Raw genomic sequence first — 16,951 nt, forward strand, 5'->3', positions numbered from 1 at the left:
AACATTTGAAAGATTTCATATGACTTGTTTACATAAAAAAATCTTGTAAAAATGCAAAAATAATTGCTTTTAAGTGAAGATAAAGTGTTTATAATTTTGTAACAGACTGTATAAACTACATGAGACTTACAGGATTTGTCCGAAAAGTAATATCAGTGAGTCGATTAGAAGACATTTATTGATCCGATCAGTACAATACATTAAAAGGTTTCAAAATAGGCTCCTCCTGTGTCAATACATCACTTCTAGCGAGATTTCCAGGCATCAAAGGTGTTACGGTAATTTCCAAAATGTCCTTTAGAGCCTTGGTACAAGCCTCTTTGATTTTGTCAACTGTCCCAAAATGATGTCCTTTCATGGGTGTTTTCAAGTGCGGGAACAAGAAGAAGTCAGGGGGAATCACGTAAGAACTATAGGTGGCTGGAGAACTGTTGGCACCTTTGAATCGGCCAGGAAGCAAGTCACAAGGAAGGTGGTGTGGGCCAGCACGTCGTCATGATGAAGTTTCCAATTGTCTGCAATGTCGAGCCAGACACGATGAACCCTTCATTTGAGTCTCAAGCACTTCCATGTAGAATTTGGCAATGACGGTTACACCATGTGGTACAAATTCATGGTGGACAAGCCCTCTGATGTCAAAAAAAAAACAGAATGAGCATTGTCTTGATCTTTGACTTGCTCATTCTGGCCTTCTTGGAACAAGGGATGCTGAGGTGTGCCACTCGGCACTTTGCCTTTTTGTTTCAGGATCATACTCAAAGACCTAACACTCATCACCTGTGATGACAATGTCTAAAAAGTGGGGGGTCACTTTCACACATTAATGGATGACCAAAAATCATGTCAAGTTGAAACGTGTCAGGAACTTTGGAACTTGATTTTTGGTCATCCATTAACACTTTGGACACCAGCTTTGCACACACTTTTATCATCTGAAGATTGTTTGTCACAATCTTGTAAACGGTACTTTTTGGAATGTTTAATGTCTGTGCCATTAAACAAACACTCAAACAATGGTCTGAGTTCAAGAGTTCAGTCACACGTGTGACATTTTCATCAGTGGTGATCATTGATGGCCTTCCAGCGCGGGCTTCATCGCTGACCTCTTCACAGCCTTCAACAAATGCCTTGTGCCACCAGTAGACTTGGCGTTCTGATGAACAATCATCACCAAAGGCCGTCTTTATCGTGGGAAAAGTTTCCATTGCAGACTTGCCAAGTTTCACACAAAACTTGATGGCAATCCTTTGCTTAATTGAGTGCTGCATTGCAACTTGCACGGGAGATGAAAACGAGATTCAGGAAAATGCCTCTTCAGATGGTCGGAGGTGATTGAACAACTGCGCTTGCTTAACCTGACTCCTCTTTCCACTGACCCCCACTGCTCTGAGTGCACTGTGACATGTATTCGCTTCACAGTACAATCACTGGCATTACTTTTCGGACAAGCTATGTATGCTCTCATAAGTATAGCGTTTATAAAAAATTATTGCACTGCAATTTTAAAAAATTGTAGACCAATAAATTCTGACTGTGGTTCACCTGTCTGTCTGTGTCCTTCCTTAATCTCGAGAAAGGAGTTATATAGATGAAAGTCGAGACTAAATAAGGATTAAGTTTTAAGTATTTTTTATGTATTTTTTATGCTTAATTACATCATAATTAATGACAGGTGGGCGTTAAGGGGTTAAATTAACCATTTGTCCTTTATTTATAATATCTTACTATTAATAAGTAAACTTTTACTTACGCACTTGATTCGTGTATTTCACTTCCATCAAAAACACCATTACCTGATAAAACCTAAAAAATGTAATAATAAAAAAAATGACATCTTACAAAGTTACTCTGTCTCTAAAAAATGTTAAAGAATATATATTTTAAAGATACATGCATACATTTATGATCAATCAAAATTAGATTAAACAATGTTTTATTTTCTTATTGAAAGATTTATAAGATTGAAACATTAATACAAATTTTAATATTTAAAAATTAAATTTTTGAAACAGATTTACATATTTAAAAAAAATTAAAAATTTTGCTTTAAATTGTATGAAATTTTCAATCTGAGCATTCTATTAAAACATAATATGAAATAATATTTATTATATATATGATATGTTACTCATAATGAAACAATATTTAATAATACATACAGGTATCCCTTGTTTAGCATGATTGATTAATCCCTCAATCTACCATATGTATCAAAATCGTGTTAATCAAAATATGGTATCTATGTTAAGTAAAGACAGCTGGTAAAGCACATAAATTAAAACTTCTGCTGTATATATAAAGGGATTCCCGCAATTAATTTCATGCATTAATCAAATCCTGCATTAAGCAAAATCATATAAAGCAAGAGATACCTGTATTATATGTTTTAAATTGCATTTTATTTTTTCAGCTGTTATAAAATAATACAGGAAAATATTATAATCATTTCAAATTTTTATTTTCTTAGCTATAATAATATTATAAGTGTGTCGCATTTGATCCTCTGGGTTTTTAGAATCTCAACATTTTGGGATCCTCTGAACCCAAAGAAAGACAAAAATCTGATATTTAGGGTGTGGGCATCTATTTCGTTTAATATCTCAAGAAAGACAATACAATAAATCTGACTTACGGAACCTGTAACCGATGCATATCACTTTTTCTTTCAACAACCAAATGTTTTCATAACCCCTTCTGGGTTCTTCATCAGGATAACAGCTGGATCGAATAGCAAACAACGAATTCAAGAAGTTTGAATAAATCCGAACTTCTTAGAGTTTGAATCGTTCCATTTGCTTAATCAGTCACGAGATATGATTGAAACTGTTCTAATTCGACGGTCGATGTTCAAATTTAAGAGAAAGATCCAAAACGTGTTATTGAGATATAAAGATTACTTAATATTCTCGTGTTCCCTAATATCATTTATTTTTAAGGCTTAATATAATTTCGTTATCACTCTTTATGGAGTAGGTTTTGCCACGCCATGGAAAGGCTGATCTCTTCTCTTGAATTAATACACTCAGATTTGTCATACGCCCTAAAAATTTCCATCTCTTCTAGCCATTTTAATTGGTGAATGTGGTGTGGAGGCAATTATCCGTGCTGCATTGAAGGATAATGATTAAAAAATAAAAGTTGGCCATAGTAATATGTATATAAAGAGCATTGATGTTATCAAATTTAAACACTCTCAAAAGCAGGAACTGTTGATTAAAAACACTTTACACTTGTACTTACTCTAGCACAAAATTTAATGAATACACAAACATTTTCAGCCATTTTAAGAAAACCTTCATCAAACAAAAGAGCTGTTTTGTACATCAAATAAGATATAAAACAGGTGTGTCCAACCTGTGGCCCAAGGCAAGTTCCAATGCGGGCCAATAAACATATAAACAAAACTGACAAATTTTTAAATTTAATTTTATTTATTTATTTCAACAGCATAAACTGAAAAAAAAAGTTTCACAAAGCTGTAAACCTTTATATATATTTTATTTTTGAGTGGAAAGGAAATATTTTCAAATACTTGGAAATGTGTGAATGAGGAAGGGATACTAAATAAAGCTAAAGTTGAGACTCAAAGAATTATAGACCCAAATTCGGGGAAAGGAGAGAAAGGCCAAAATATAAATAGTAGTGAGAAAGGTTAAATTGACTTTCTGTTATGCAAATATGGACCCTTAATTTTCCAACCTTCCTCACTTCTTATCTTTTGCCCTTTCTCTCCTTTCACCGAGTTTGGGTCTATAATCCTTTGAGTCCCAACTCCAGCTTTATTTAGTATTCCTTCCAGCATTGCATGATTTGGCTACTTTGTGTCAAAAATTTCATTTGGCACATTGGCCACTTTTTGGGCTACATATTATTTATAAATACAGCTCTTTTTTTGTCATAGAACGCAATGGAACAACATTCCACCACCTTTTTTCGATACATTTTAAAAGTTTTAAGAGAATTTTTTAAAATTTGATGTTTGGTCCACGTTGAATCGCTCTGTTGGGCACAGAAGATCGGCAACAAAATTATTAAGACGATCCTGCTCCTGCTTGTGTGCCAAATCTTGTGTACGATGCATGCGTACTGCAAACTTAGTTTGTGGTGACTGTGACATATTGCTCAGCTCATGTTTGGTTGTGTCATGATTTGGCAACAATGCAGGAATTACAGTGCTAATTGCGACTGGTGACTGTCATTTCGGCTGCTTTATATTTTAGCCCAGGACGCCCCCTAGTGGGCATTCCACCATCTTTTTTTCCCAAAAAAAAAGGACTGTATAAATATATTAGTCAAATAAAAATGCACTTTAAAATGGTGTTTTGTCATTTTTTATTAATTAGAGACCAAAATAAAACAAAATATTTGTGTTTTTTCAAATAAATTTTTGTCTCCTTTATAATTAATGAATTTATCTATTTCTAAGTAAAAATTGAAAGTATCTGTAAAAGTAAATTTTTAAAATATCCTTTTTTTTTGTGATAAAGAGTTAATACCTATTACTATAATCTAGACATGTTAATCCTTAAATATACAAATATATTTAAGGATTGGGCCACAAGTATATTATATATACTTGTGGCCCAAACTCCATGACATCTTCTAATGTGGCCCAGAGAAACAAAAAGGTTGGACACCCCTGATTAGTGTTGCCACCTTTTCAAAATCGCTGACCCAGACGGTAGGTGGAGTTTGTTCAAACAGGAGTTCCTGACGTATGCGCAATGTCATTTTGCAATGCAAAGAATAACATGCAGTGCATGCCAGTTCTAAATCAGTTACAGTTAGGGACTAGGGAGACTTGGGTAGGAGTAACTAAATTAAGAAAAAGCAACTACAAATGACTTAGCTCTATTGGATATTGGAGACGTGTATGAATACGATTTGTACAAGCAAAAAAAAAAAAAAAAATTGACAGGTCCCAGACAAAATTAATGAATAGACTCACCCAAACAGTGAGTCTATTCCCAGACTGTCCAGGTGAAAACCAGACAGGTGGTAACACTACCCCTGATATATGATATAAAATATTTTTAAAATAGAACATTCCATACATGCAATGATGCAGTTTACAAATTATTCAATATGTTATCAGACAATTTGATGTTATCAAATCTTGATGTTTAAAGATAGAGGGGCAAGAGGAGTTCATGTCATATCTCAAGTGTGGTCAGACTTAATAAAAATTTTATTCATTATGAATAATGAATATTGGCATTTAGAATATTTTTAGAAACTCATCCTCAAAATTAAGCCCTTTACCTTTTTATAATGATTAAGGATATAAAAGTTATTTTTTATAACATTTCATAACTGATGGTGCCATACACAATTTTAACTTCAGGCTAATGTATCTTAGTATTTCTTAAACATAAGTATTTTTGCCAGAAAAGTTATGCAACCCATCACTAGATTTTTTGATAATATAATACAAATGAAACAAGGCAGTTCAAGCATTCATATTTCTTGCAATTTGTTATACAACTGACTCCTAATAAACCAAATTTTGTTGAATTACTCACTTATCAAGTCTGATTTTATTTTTGTCCTACCATAAATCCCATAAGCTCAATACATAGTGTGAGAACCACATTTACAGGAAACCTTTATTATAAAATCATTATAAATTATTATAACATGTTTGCTGTTTGGAATACACTAATTTTCCATTTTGAAAAAACTATTGATTATCTCAGTGATTAAAATGTTTTCCACAGACTTAGTTCCTGTTTAAAGTGACACTTCATATGCATCATTCAGAAGTAATGAGTGAAACTCGATCATTGGGCCCGAAGTACTAAATCTCCAGGTTGAGTTATGGGAAAAACCCAGGAGAGACCACCTTATAAACAGGAGAAGACAATGACGACGAATGCTTTTCCCGTCGACAAGCGTGAACTTTTATGCATGTGTATGGGCTCTCCACCATCGCCGCTTCCTAGATCAACCTTTGGATTAGCACCTGAACTTAACCAAACTTGAACTAGCACATGAACTCAATTAAATCCTGAACCTCTTTGGACAAGCCTGAGGACGAACCTACATCAAGGACCTACTCGAACTCAAGGTATTTGTAAGCTCTCTCTCTCTTGATATGATAAGCTTCCCCCTTGATGGTTACTTGAGTTAGCAAGAAAGCTAGATCCTCAGTCTTAAATTCTGTAAACAGCCTCTCTGAATAAACGGGTATTTGTTAAATGAATAGTCTCTTGGAGTGCGCTTCTTCCGGGTGTCTCCCTCTGTCTCCATTCCAACCCTACGCTTCCACAGACACGACTGCTCGCGCATACCTGCGAATGTAATGGTCTGCGTGTCTACACAGAAGACACTGTGGTGTCAGTCCTAACAAAGTGTCATTGTGGTCTACACCAATGTGATGTCGACCCTTCGGTCCCGTGGTGGGAGCCTTTCGGCATTGTCACAATTGTGTGTCTATAAGCCAAAACAGTTTATACAAATAGAAAATCTATAATCCCAGTGAATTTATTTCATATGTAAGTTTTCTGTATTTTCAAGAATTTGTATCACATTAAGACATACTTAATATAAAACAAATGCTTAAATTATGTACAAGATACATAACTACATGATATGTTAGCATCTCTAAAGTCAAAATATGAATGTAAAAAAAATCTAATAATGTTTTGTATCTACAGTAATGATGTTCCGTTGATATGAAATGACTAATTAAATCTAATAATGCTTTCAAAATTTTAAAAGAATTTCTAAAACATGTGAAACAGATATTTATGAGTCAATTCAGTGCATCAAAGACATCTTTGAGTGCTTTTAACATTTATAATGCATATTTCAGGCATTTTAACATGCATATGCATGCACACATATTGCAATTTTAAACACAAAAATTCAGTCTTTAGTTATTAGAAACTGCTTTGATGATTTTTCAATTATTGAATATTAGCATAAAATATGATATTCAGACCATGGAAAAAACATTAAAATATTATGTTAGGTGAGGAAATATACAAATAAATCTAACTAGAATGTGTAGAACTTTTTGGCCACTCAACTTTGTAGCTTTAATTGAAAACTCTAACATAGGAGCAACTTATTGAAAGTTATATTATCTGATTCTATGTATTGATTATTACACATAAAATGCTAGGGAATTTAATAATAAATGTAATTTTGAATTGCAATGTAATAAAATAATAATTAATGTGATTTAAATGATATCACTTGTTCTTGTCTGTTAAAGCATTTTGTTTTTTCAAATTTTGAACCTTTGACATCAACTAATGTCAAGTGATATCACATGATTAACATCACTTAATATCATTTGACAGCATGTCCAGAAACTGGCACAATGCAGAAGTGAATGACACTGTTGGGACCTCAACAGAGCTGTAGAGCATGCCCACATTTGAGCAAAAAAGTCAAAGGAACCATACCTCTTTACGTGCCCCTTTGCAAGATATAGCCTCCCGAGATCAGCCTACTTCCAGGGCACAAGCGAAAGTCACACCACGTGCTCTGCCAAGGCTATTGCATTTAATTATTCAGCCCAGGTGACTACATTGGCTTTGAATAGCCCACTTCACTGTTCATGTACTTGATATTATATAGTTTTAGGGGGTGTGGGGCTCTTGCAGGCACTTTGGTATTTGCCATCACTTGCACCAAAGTGCACAACTACATGTAGATCTTGGAGAATAGGTAATAGTATTGGCTCAATGTAAAAACTGTTTTTTGGTCAGTAGAAAATGCATTTATTATTTATGTTAAAGGATTGGTCGCCATGCCTAAAACATTACTTGCTTGCAAACACGACATCCACAAGCAAGATGGCAACCAGAAATGGTGCTGTTAGAATTACACATTTGGAGAAAAATGTCTCACAAAGCTTGCATGATGGATTTTTCTTTATTCTTTACCGATAAATATCATTAGAATGTCTGACCACCCCTGAACTGTCTGTTACACGTGCGACAAGCTTAGTGGCACACCCCTACAACACCTAGAATTAGACAAATTTTGGGGCTATATTTCACTTGAAGGCTCACATATAGAGGTATGATTTCCTTGATTTTTTACTCCTATGGGTAGGCTGTACAGCTCTGTTAAGGTACCAACAGTGTCATTCTCATTTGCAATCTTATCCTTATATCAATCAGGAATCATTACAGGAAAGAATCAATCGATATCACGTCTGAAATGATTCTCGGACAGTTTCAAATGACATCAGTTGTAATCAAGTAATATCATTCAATGTACTTATGATCAAGAGATAAATTTAAAATGTTTTTTTTATGATTTTCGAGTAAATATCTTTGCAAGTGATATTTTATAGCAAAATGTACTAACCACAGCTACTTTCGGGCCATTTCTTGTTGCAGAAACAGAGAAAAATCTCTTCGAAAGAATCACCGACGAAGCAAACATGGCGGATGTTGCGGTCAAGGTTGAAAATCGTCTGCTACGTTATCTCCCGAATAAAGAGAAAATATTAAATCAAAATTATAATTTATTATTTTTTAAATTTTATTGTAAAATGTTAATAATATAATTAATTAATAAAAAAACTAAATTAAAATAATTATATTTTTTATATGTTTAAAATATTTTTAACATATAATTATATATATTTTTTTAGATTTTAATTTAAAATTAAAATAAATTAAGTAAATTTGTATTAGGATTTATATTATTAATTTAAATATTATTCTGAATATTACGGCGTTTGAAATTTAATTAAATAATTTTATTTATGTATTAATTACGTAATTATTTTATGCATTGTTTACTTATTAGGAAAAATGGTTAACAATATTAAATCGCTTTGTTTAATAATTTATAATATAGTAAAAATAAACTATTTAAATTTTAAGTATTATTAATCATTTTAATCATAAAATGACTTTAAAAATGAAACTTAAAATTAATAAATTTTTGAAATTTGAAAGTGGCGCTGTTGTAACTATCGTCCATGCTTGTCATTTTACCGATCAATGTGGTGTTAGATTCCTTCGGCGTTTCGAGGAACAAAATGGTGAACGATGTCTGCTAAATCTAGGATTATTAAGCGGGATATTATATATAAAAACATTCCAGAAAACACAAAATATAAAAATGTACGTCCTAGAGTTGACAGCGGTGCCAGCGTTAGGAGATATTTGGAAAGAATGCAAGAATCTCAGAGAGACATCAAGCTGAAGAGAGATGAAGTGTTTAAGAGGATAAAATTAGCTACTTTCGTGAATTTAGTGATTGAAGTATCCAGAGAGACCTTTGTCGATAACTTTCGCGAGATATCAACACCCAATCTCCCTCCTATCAAAGCAAGCATCACTCCTAAAGTTCCATGTTGCAAATCCTTGCCTTCGGGTAGGAGAAGACAAGAAAGAGCTCAAAAGGAAGACATTATAAGTAATGGAAATGAAGAAAGTCAAAAATCTTCGCCTGAACAAAGAAATACACCGTTCAGAGTAGATAGTGCTTTGTCGGTCGATTCTATGAGATCTACTTTTCAAAGTGTAATCAATGGTATTGGTGAAATGGATGTAAAGTGTGAAATGAGATCTTTGTCTACTACTCTGCCAAAGAGTGCTATTGATCCTTATCTTCTGTTAGATGTGAGAGATCCGGATTCTTATCGACAGTGTCACATAATCACTGCCAAAAATTATCCTCACTCTATGCTTTTGAGAACATGTAATTATGAATCAAACGATTTGTTAACTTTTAAAAATGTTCCAAATAAAATCATCGTGGTGTACGACGAAGACGAAAGCTTGGCCTCTCGAGTTGCTTCGACGTTAGTTCAGAGAGGCTACGATAATATATTTATGCTTTCTGGTGGTTTAAAATTAGCATCGTATCGTTTCCCTACCGGATTAATTACCGGATTGCTACCCCCCTCTTGTCGGCAAGGTGTCGGTCAAAGAAGTTCCTCGTTGAGTAGGTTAAATGTTCGTAATAATACCTCCGATACATTTCTACCAAAAATCTTAAAAGATAGCTTTACGGTTGAAGATTTACAACTATTGCAATCGCAGTTAGATAGGAATGTGGTATCTAGAAGCTCTTCGCGGTGCGGAAGCGAACGCAGCAGGACTGCTCAAAGCGTAACGAGAAAGTCTCCTCAGATAAGCCGAGCTGCTACGGCTTTTGCCAAGCCGCCCGGAAAAATTCAGCCTTGGAAATGAACAGTAGTATATTTCAGATTTATCACTAATTTACTATGCCACGGTTGCCATTCTAGTCATTATACATTCTTTAATATATGTGAAAATCAATGTTAGAATAGATTGATAATATTTCAAAGTATCAGTATACACTAAAATAGATTTATTTAGGAGTTAAACTAAAATTATAATGTTGTAGTAACATTTTTTGAATCTTTGATTTGTACTCATCCACATTCATTTAAGAAATGAAGTGTTCTTTGTGTTTGCTTTCAATTTAATTGCAAAGTGGATTGAAAGATTTGGAAATGTTACTAAAACAACTTTTTTATTTTGGATCCCAAATAAATTAGATTTGATGTTAATATAATGACTTATTAAAGAGATAATTTTACATTACAATTGAATATTGCAAGATCTTCAGTTGCTGATCTTATATCTCTGAAGCATATGCAATGCATGATACTTTTTAACAGTTTTGATAATTATTTAGCTGTGATTTGTGTACATATTTATAAAATATTAATTTGTAAATACTCAATTTAAACAAATTTTTGATAGAAGTAGAATAATTGTGCCATTTTTTAGAATGAATAAGCACAGAGAAGTCTTTTATAATTAATTTTAAAAACTTAGATTATAAAAACTGAAGATTTGATAATTAAATTGCTGAAAATTGACATTTGTATTTAAAAATTGTTATTTACTGTATGAAGATTTGGTAGATAAAATGTGAATATTTTAAGCTAGGATTAAACTATCAAAAGTAAAGCTTTGTCATTAGTAGAGGAGAACGAATTACTTTTTTTTAATCAGAAAAAACTTTGTAATCCGTCCCAAAGTTTCTCAGGTTGGAATTAAAATCAGAATTGACTATTTTTTGTGATCAGTTTTATTAGATAATTTGCTAAACCATGTTTAAATATACTTATTGAATATATAAAATAAGAATTTTTGAGATATTAATGTTACTAGTATATCAAAAATGTCTACAAAGGCACAATATTTGTAATATTTCAAAATTTAAAACTTCCTGTTTCTTATCAGAAACTCATAAATGCATTTGTTGAGTTTTTAGAGGTTTAAGTAGTTAATACAATACATGTGATTGTGATTTTATTTTAGTTTTAGAATCTGTTATTAGCTATTTTAATGTGTAAGCAGCATATTAATGTATGAGTACCTTTACTCTGTTATATATACAGTATAAACATTATACAATTGTTTCACTTAAAGTGCATATTAAAGATTTTTAAATACTCGAGTGCTTGTTTTTATAATGAATCTTGAGAATTAGTACTGTATTTGAAAAAGCTTAACTTCAATCAATATTTTATAATTAAATACATTAGCATTACGGATTATTGAAATATTTTTATATGGTGTATAATGTTCCGGTGGAGTAACAGATGCTTTTAGTTAGGTAATCAATTCTGGATTGTCAAATGGTTCTATCAGAAACATTCATTCAAATTAGTACTGTAGTGTCATGTCCTGTACGTCATACTTTTCCGTTAGCGATGGAGTCGCGCCCGTCATCTGTCTAACTTCTTTCAGGGGAAAATTTTTGAATTGAAATAACATGATTTCCAGTTTGCATCGGAAGTTCGTATATAGTTAATCGGGACACAAACGTTAACACCCTGAAGCATACATAACACAGAAAGACGAGATTGTTGCAGAAGGGGGTGAAGTAATTCGACCAAAAGTAGTAGTTGACCTCTTCCCGGAAGGGAGACCTGCCAACGACTACTAATTAACACTAGTCTACTATTAATATTTGAAAAGCGATCCGTGTTGAATAGGTTGCGATGGCTCCAGGTGTGATTGAAGTTGCTAACCTTAACGTCCGAAAGACTTCGTATGACTTGTTTAAATAAAAATCTTGTAAAAAATGCGAGAATAATTGCTTTTGTATGATAATAAAGTGTTTAAATTTTGGCAACAGATTGTATAAACTACGTGGGAAGTATCGCGTTTATAGTAAAATTACTGCGCTGCAATTTGTAGACATAAATTCCCAATGTTCTCTCTCTGAATGTCTGTCCTTCCTTAATCTCGAGAAAGGGGTTAGATAGATGAAAGTCGAGACCAAATATGGAAAGCTTAGGGGCAAGAGGCCCGGATTAACTATATAAGAACATCGGATACAAACCGGAAGTCACGTTACTTCAACTCAAAATTTTCCCTTGAGAAAAGTCAGACTGACGACTGTGGGAATTTATAGGTTTACAAATTTTTCAAATCGCAACCAAAGGAAATTTAACTAAATATTAGAATAAAATATTATAAATTTTGAAAATCATTAACTTAAGTAAGAAATTCCGACTCTTTAACACATTTTTAGAATGAAAATATGGATAAAAGACCAGACTACATACGCCCTTATTTAGGTTTTTCATAACTTAAAAAGTTCACACAACAATTGTCATTTAAGAGTTGGCCCTTTTTTTCATGCAGTTAAATTATTGTAAAGGTTTTGAACCGAGTGTCTATTATAAAACGATCCATTTCGCTTCAAGATGGGTAAAATGGGATCATAATCAATTTCCGTATGGTGTGAAATAAATCGAGCGCTTATCAATCTCCATCATCGAACTAATTGAACACAAATGTAAAACATTTAAATAGTTTAAATTAGAACAAATTAAAAATATTTCCTATAAGACGGTGTAGAATGTAAAAGCAGAAACAGACAAAAATATAAGTGCTGTGTTCCTTATCCTCTTTGTGTAACCAAGTGGTCCGAAGGTTCCGATTTCTCTGGACTGGTTCCTAAACATTTCACTTTTATTTTATTATTTTGCCAATGTCTTGGGAGGTATTTACCTTTGGAAACAACAATTTACTGCTTTATTATGCAATAATTATACATTTTATAATATAATTCGTAATCAAAATGCACAAAAAAAGTATACAAAATTAATACGTAAGATATTTTAATTATTTAAAGTATAGAAAATTAATTTCAATAGAAGCAAATGAAAAATACAGTAGACCCCCCTATACACGGTAGACAATTCCGTGTTATATGAATTCCATGTTGTACGAGTCACTTAGATTTTACAAATACGTAAGCCGTTCACAGCCCGGCACACGTATTTGTAAAATCTAAGTGACTCGTACAACATAGAATTCATATAACACGGAATTATCTACCGTGTTATAGAGGGTCTACTATAATAGCAATTTACGAAAAATTATACATTAAAGCGTTTTAATTCGGCACTTTCTTTTCTGCGACAATAAACAAAGGAAGCAACAATAATCACACCTAATAACATTAGCGAAGTAAGAACTGCCACTGCGATTTTCCATCCCGAAACAGAACTAACTTCATCCAATCACTATTCGTTCGAAGAAGAAGCATTTACTGGAGATGCCAAATTTATTTCTGGAATTTCTGTGCATCCGTCATTATAAACAATATCGAGGAAAGACACAGAAGACGAATTTCTCGCGCATAAAACATGAAAGAAATCTGCAATCTTCTGCCGGTTTCTAAGCAACCAGTCCTTAGTAAAAAGCAAATTACAATGGCAATTCCAATTGTTTCTGGATAAGTAAATCTTAAATTCCGGAGAAACGTCGATCAGGTTCGTTAATCCGGACGGTAATTCGGTTAACCGGTTTCCGTCCAACCACGGCCATTTAATATTTGGCAAAAGAAAATAATCCGGAATCTTACTTATTGAATTATTACTCAGACGTAGATGGGTGACGTTTTTGCACGTCACACAATCGAAATTTGACAAGTCGTTTATGTAATTATTACTCGAGACGAGAACTTCGGGAATGCTATCGATTCCCTTTCCGGAACAATTGACCATCACGTGATTTTCTTGTATAGAACATACTCAATTCATTGGACAATAATTTCCTATGACTACGAACGATGTATTATCCAGCAAATTTCTTTCTTCTCCGTAAACATTTCGTCTTCTCTATATTTGGAAACATTTTTTTTGCCACTTCTATATTTGATTTAAGGGCAGAAACGAACTGTTGCAGTTCGTAGTTACAAGTACTGTAATTTCATTATAATTTAAATAATATGTCGGCATTTCAAATCCATATTTCCTGTCATCCATGTAAATTGTTCTGATTTTACAGTTAATCAGATCAATTTTAATGCGATTTGGTGTATAAATTGGCAATTTCACTGTTTCAAAATGATTATTTGACAAATCGACATTAGTTAAGTTGTATAATGTCCAATTTATCATCGGCCATTGTGTCAAACCTGCATTATTTAAATTCAGATTAGTTAGATTCTTGCTGATGCCAAAAGGATGCTCACCGATAATTTTAGTTAAATTGTTCTCAGATAGATCGAGAAGCGTTAATCTAGTCAATGGGAGGAAGATGTTTTCGTGCAAAGATGTCAGGCGATTTTTTGATAAATCGAGACCCTTCAACGACGATAAATTCTGAAAAATATCTTCGAGAAGATTTTCTAATCGGTTCTTTTTCAAGTTCAACCATTGTAGTTCCGAAAGTCCATCAAAAATTCCAATTGGAAGTGTCAATATTTTATTATAGGAACAGGGAAACTCTGTTAGTAGTTTGTTATTTTTCAGAAGATTTGACGGAAGATGTTCAATTTGGTTGTAATCTAAATTGAGGATTTTCAAATTAATTAAATCAGAAAATACGTCTTCTTCGAGTGAAGAAAAGGAACAACTCCCTGCTCTAAATTCAGTCAAGTTGTGCATTTTCTTAAAGAATCCGGACGGAATTTGTGATAATCTACGATTTCCATATATATAAAATGTCCTTAAGTTAAAAAGACCTTTCAACGTGTCACCCGGTAAATCCTTTATTTGATTCATTCCTAAATCCAAATGTTCGAGTTTGGTAAGATTTCTAAACACAAGTGGATGAATCGATTTAATGTTATTGTAAGTTAATCCTAGTTTTGTCAATTTGTGAAGATTATAAAATAGATCTTCTGGTAAAACGTTTAACTTACCATCCGTGATGTATAATTCGGAAAGATTAATTAACATTCGAAAAGGTTTGTTGGGAAATAAAGTGAAGTTAGAGATGACAATTTCCAATTTAGTCAGGGATGGAACATTGTGAAATGTTACATTTAGAAGTTCCGACGTCTTCACGCCTTCTATTTCGACAAATCGCAGAAAGGGCATGTTATTAAACGAGGCGCTCTCGAAGTTTCTTTTATACGAGAATGGGAAGCACCTTATCTTCACGTGTTCGATTCTGTACCCCAAAGTGAATATTCCAAAATCAATCCCCGACAGAAAACAATAAGTAAATTTTATCTCTTGTACATTTTTAACGTCCAAACATTGCATCAAACGAGAGTCAATCGTTTCCTCGCCGCACGTAATGGATAAGGATTGATTGAATATTTCAATAGTGGAAAAGTTCTTCGATTCGTAGCAGGTGTTTGCCGATGACGGACAAGAAACATTTTCCCAATTTTTCCAAAACTCTTGACAAGAATTTACCACTAGAAATAGGAATTGCAAAAAGATAACCCACCTCATCTCGTCTAATGAGTCTTGCAATTACATCGACAGACGAATCTCAGAAGTAAGATCCTTAGAAAAGAATCGTCAACAATAAAACACAATTCTGAACACCTAATATTCGATATCTCTACTGTCGCTACGTTGACAACACGAATTACGACGTCGGTGACCATTGAATCGTCACTTCCTACGGAAATATGACGTAGGCCTATACAGTTTGTAATTCCCTCGTTTATTTCCGTTGCCGTGAAAGGAACAATATAAGATTAACGTTAAATGAATATTTTACGAATAAAAAGTTTGTTTTGAACATTTATTACAAGTGAGTTGTTCGTTTAAACAAATTGATATTGTAAATTAAAATATTACATGTTTTCTTTCTCTAAGATGTATGTGAATGGCGTCAATTAATTGTGTTTCGTGACACAAAGGAATGTTTCTGTCTGACTCCAGTTAAATTATTATAATAAAAATTTCCTCACTGAATATGAAATAAATATTCATTCGAATGGGAGTTTATCATTGAGTGAAATTTCAGTTTAAACCTCTAAATACACGTCATACTCTAAAGAGTAGAAAATCAGTTCTCAAGCAGTGGTACTGTACAGTACGTACTGATAGGGTAAAAAAGAAAGATCGGCCGATGCTACAATTTAAAACAGAAATTTCGAAGGGGTGCAAGAATCAAAGGTTGAGAACTGATAAAGTAATCGCGTGAATGTTCTATGTAATTCGCAACGGTCTTCTAATTCCATAACAATGACCCACCCATGGCGGAGTATATAAAAGCCATCGAACACAGGCTAACGGTTGCCGGTCGAGTGTCATCGATGGGCGGAATGCGTAAGATTTTCGGGGCTTTAGTCACTTGTGAATAAGGACCAGATTCCCATAGAAACTATTCGGGGAAAGAGATAATCCTAGTGTTGAATTGTCGTAATTCTAACATTAACACCGATTCCCTCTTGCAACAAAGAACCTGTGTCGAATATAGAAACAGGAATTACACCCAGACAATACAAAGCGCGCGTGTCAAACAATTCGATTGTTAATTGACTGGAAAATTTGTTTGTTATTTTTTATATTAAAAACCGGAAGGAAGTGAGTGTTAAATGTTTGAGAGAGATAACAATTTTTACTGTAACAACCGGAATGTCCGGAGGAAGTAAATATTAATGAGAACAATTAGAAATAATTAAAGTTTTCCGTTCTGTATAATAATAATCACAACAATAATCGCCACTTAAGTTTATAAATTATTACTTTTATAAAGAATTTACTTCATTAAATTCAACTCGTGGCTTGTTT

General features: G+C 33.1%; 3 protein-coding genes across 4 annotated transcripts in view; 1 reads left to right on the forward strand and 2 right to left on the reverse strand.

Annotated features, from left to right (window-relative positions):
• Positions 1 to 8,452, reverse strand: part of LOC111616567 (ES1 protein homolog, mitochondrial-like) — a 41,959-nt gene extending 33,507 nt beyond the window's left edge. For both annotated transcript variants that reach the window (XR_002755275.1, XM_023357969.1), the window contains exons 1-2: positions 8,326 to 8,452; positions 1,751 to 1,803 (exon numbers count right to left, since the gene is read on the reverse strand). Coding sequence is in view for 1 of the 2 variants with exons in the window: in XM_023357969.1 (XP_023213737.1) it covers positions 1,751 to 1,803; positions 8,326 to 8,403 (131 nt within the window). In the remaining variant the exon portion in view is untranslated. The remainder of the gene's footprint in view (positions 1 to 1,750; positions 1,804 to 8,325) is intronic.
• Positions 8,453 to 8,851: 399 nt separating this feature from the next.
• Positions 8,852 to 12,202, forward strand: LOC111616555 (centrosomal protein of 41 kDa A-like). Its single transcript, XM_023357960.1, has one exon. It carries the CDS (start codon positions 9,018 to 9,020, stop codon positions 10,164 to 10,166), a length of 1,149 nt encoding a protein of 382 aa, XP_023213728.1. The 5' UTR covers positions 8,852 to 9,017; the 3' UTR covers positions 10,167 to 12,202.
• A 1,107-nt stretch (positions 12,203 to 13,309) lies between these two features.
• LOC111616543 (carboxypeptidase N subunit 2-like) lies at positions 13,310 to 15,802 on the reverse strand. The gene has a single exon (XM_023357949.1). The coding sequence runs from the start codon at positions 15,656 to 15,658 to the stop codon at positions 14,120 to 14,122; it is 1,539 nt and encodes a 512-aa protein (XP_023213717.1). The 5' UTR covers positions 15,659 to 15,802; the 3' UTR covers positions 13,310 to 14,119.
• Positions 15,803 to 16,951: the final 1,149 nt, after the last annotated feature.

This window comes from Centruroides sculpturatus, unplaced genomic scaffold (assembly GCF_000671375.1).
Source record: "Centruroides sculpturatus isolate CEXI.00-Female unplaced genomic scaffold, Cexi_2.0 scaffold55, whole genome shotgun sequence".
NCBI lineage: Eukaryota > Metazoa > Arthropoda > Arachnida > Scorpiones > Buthidae > Centruroides > Centruroides sculpturatus.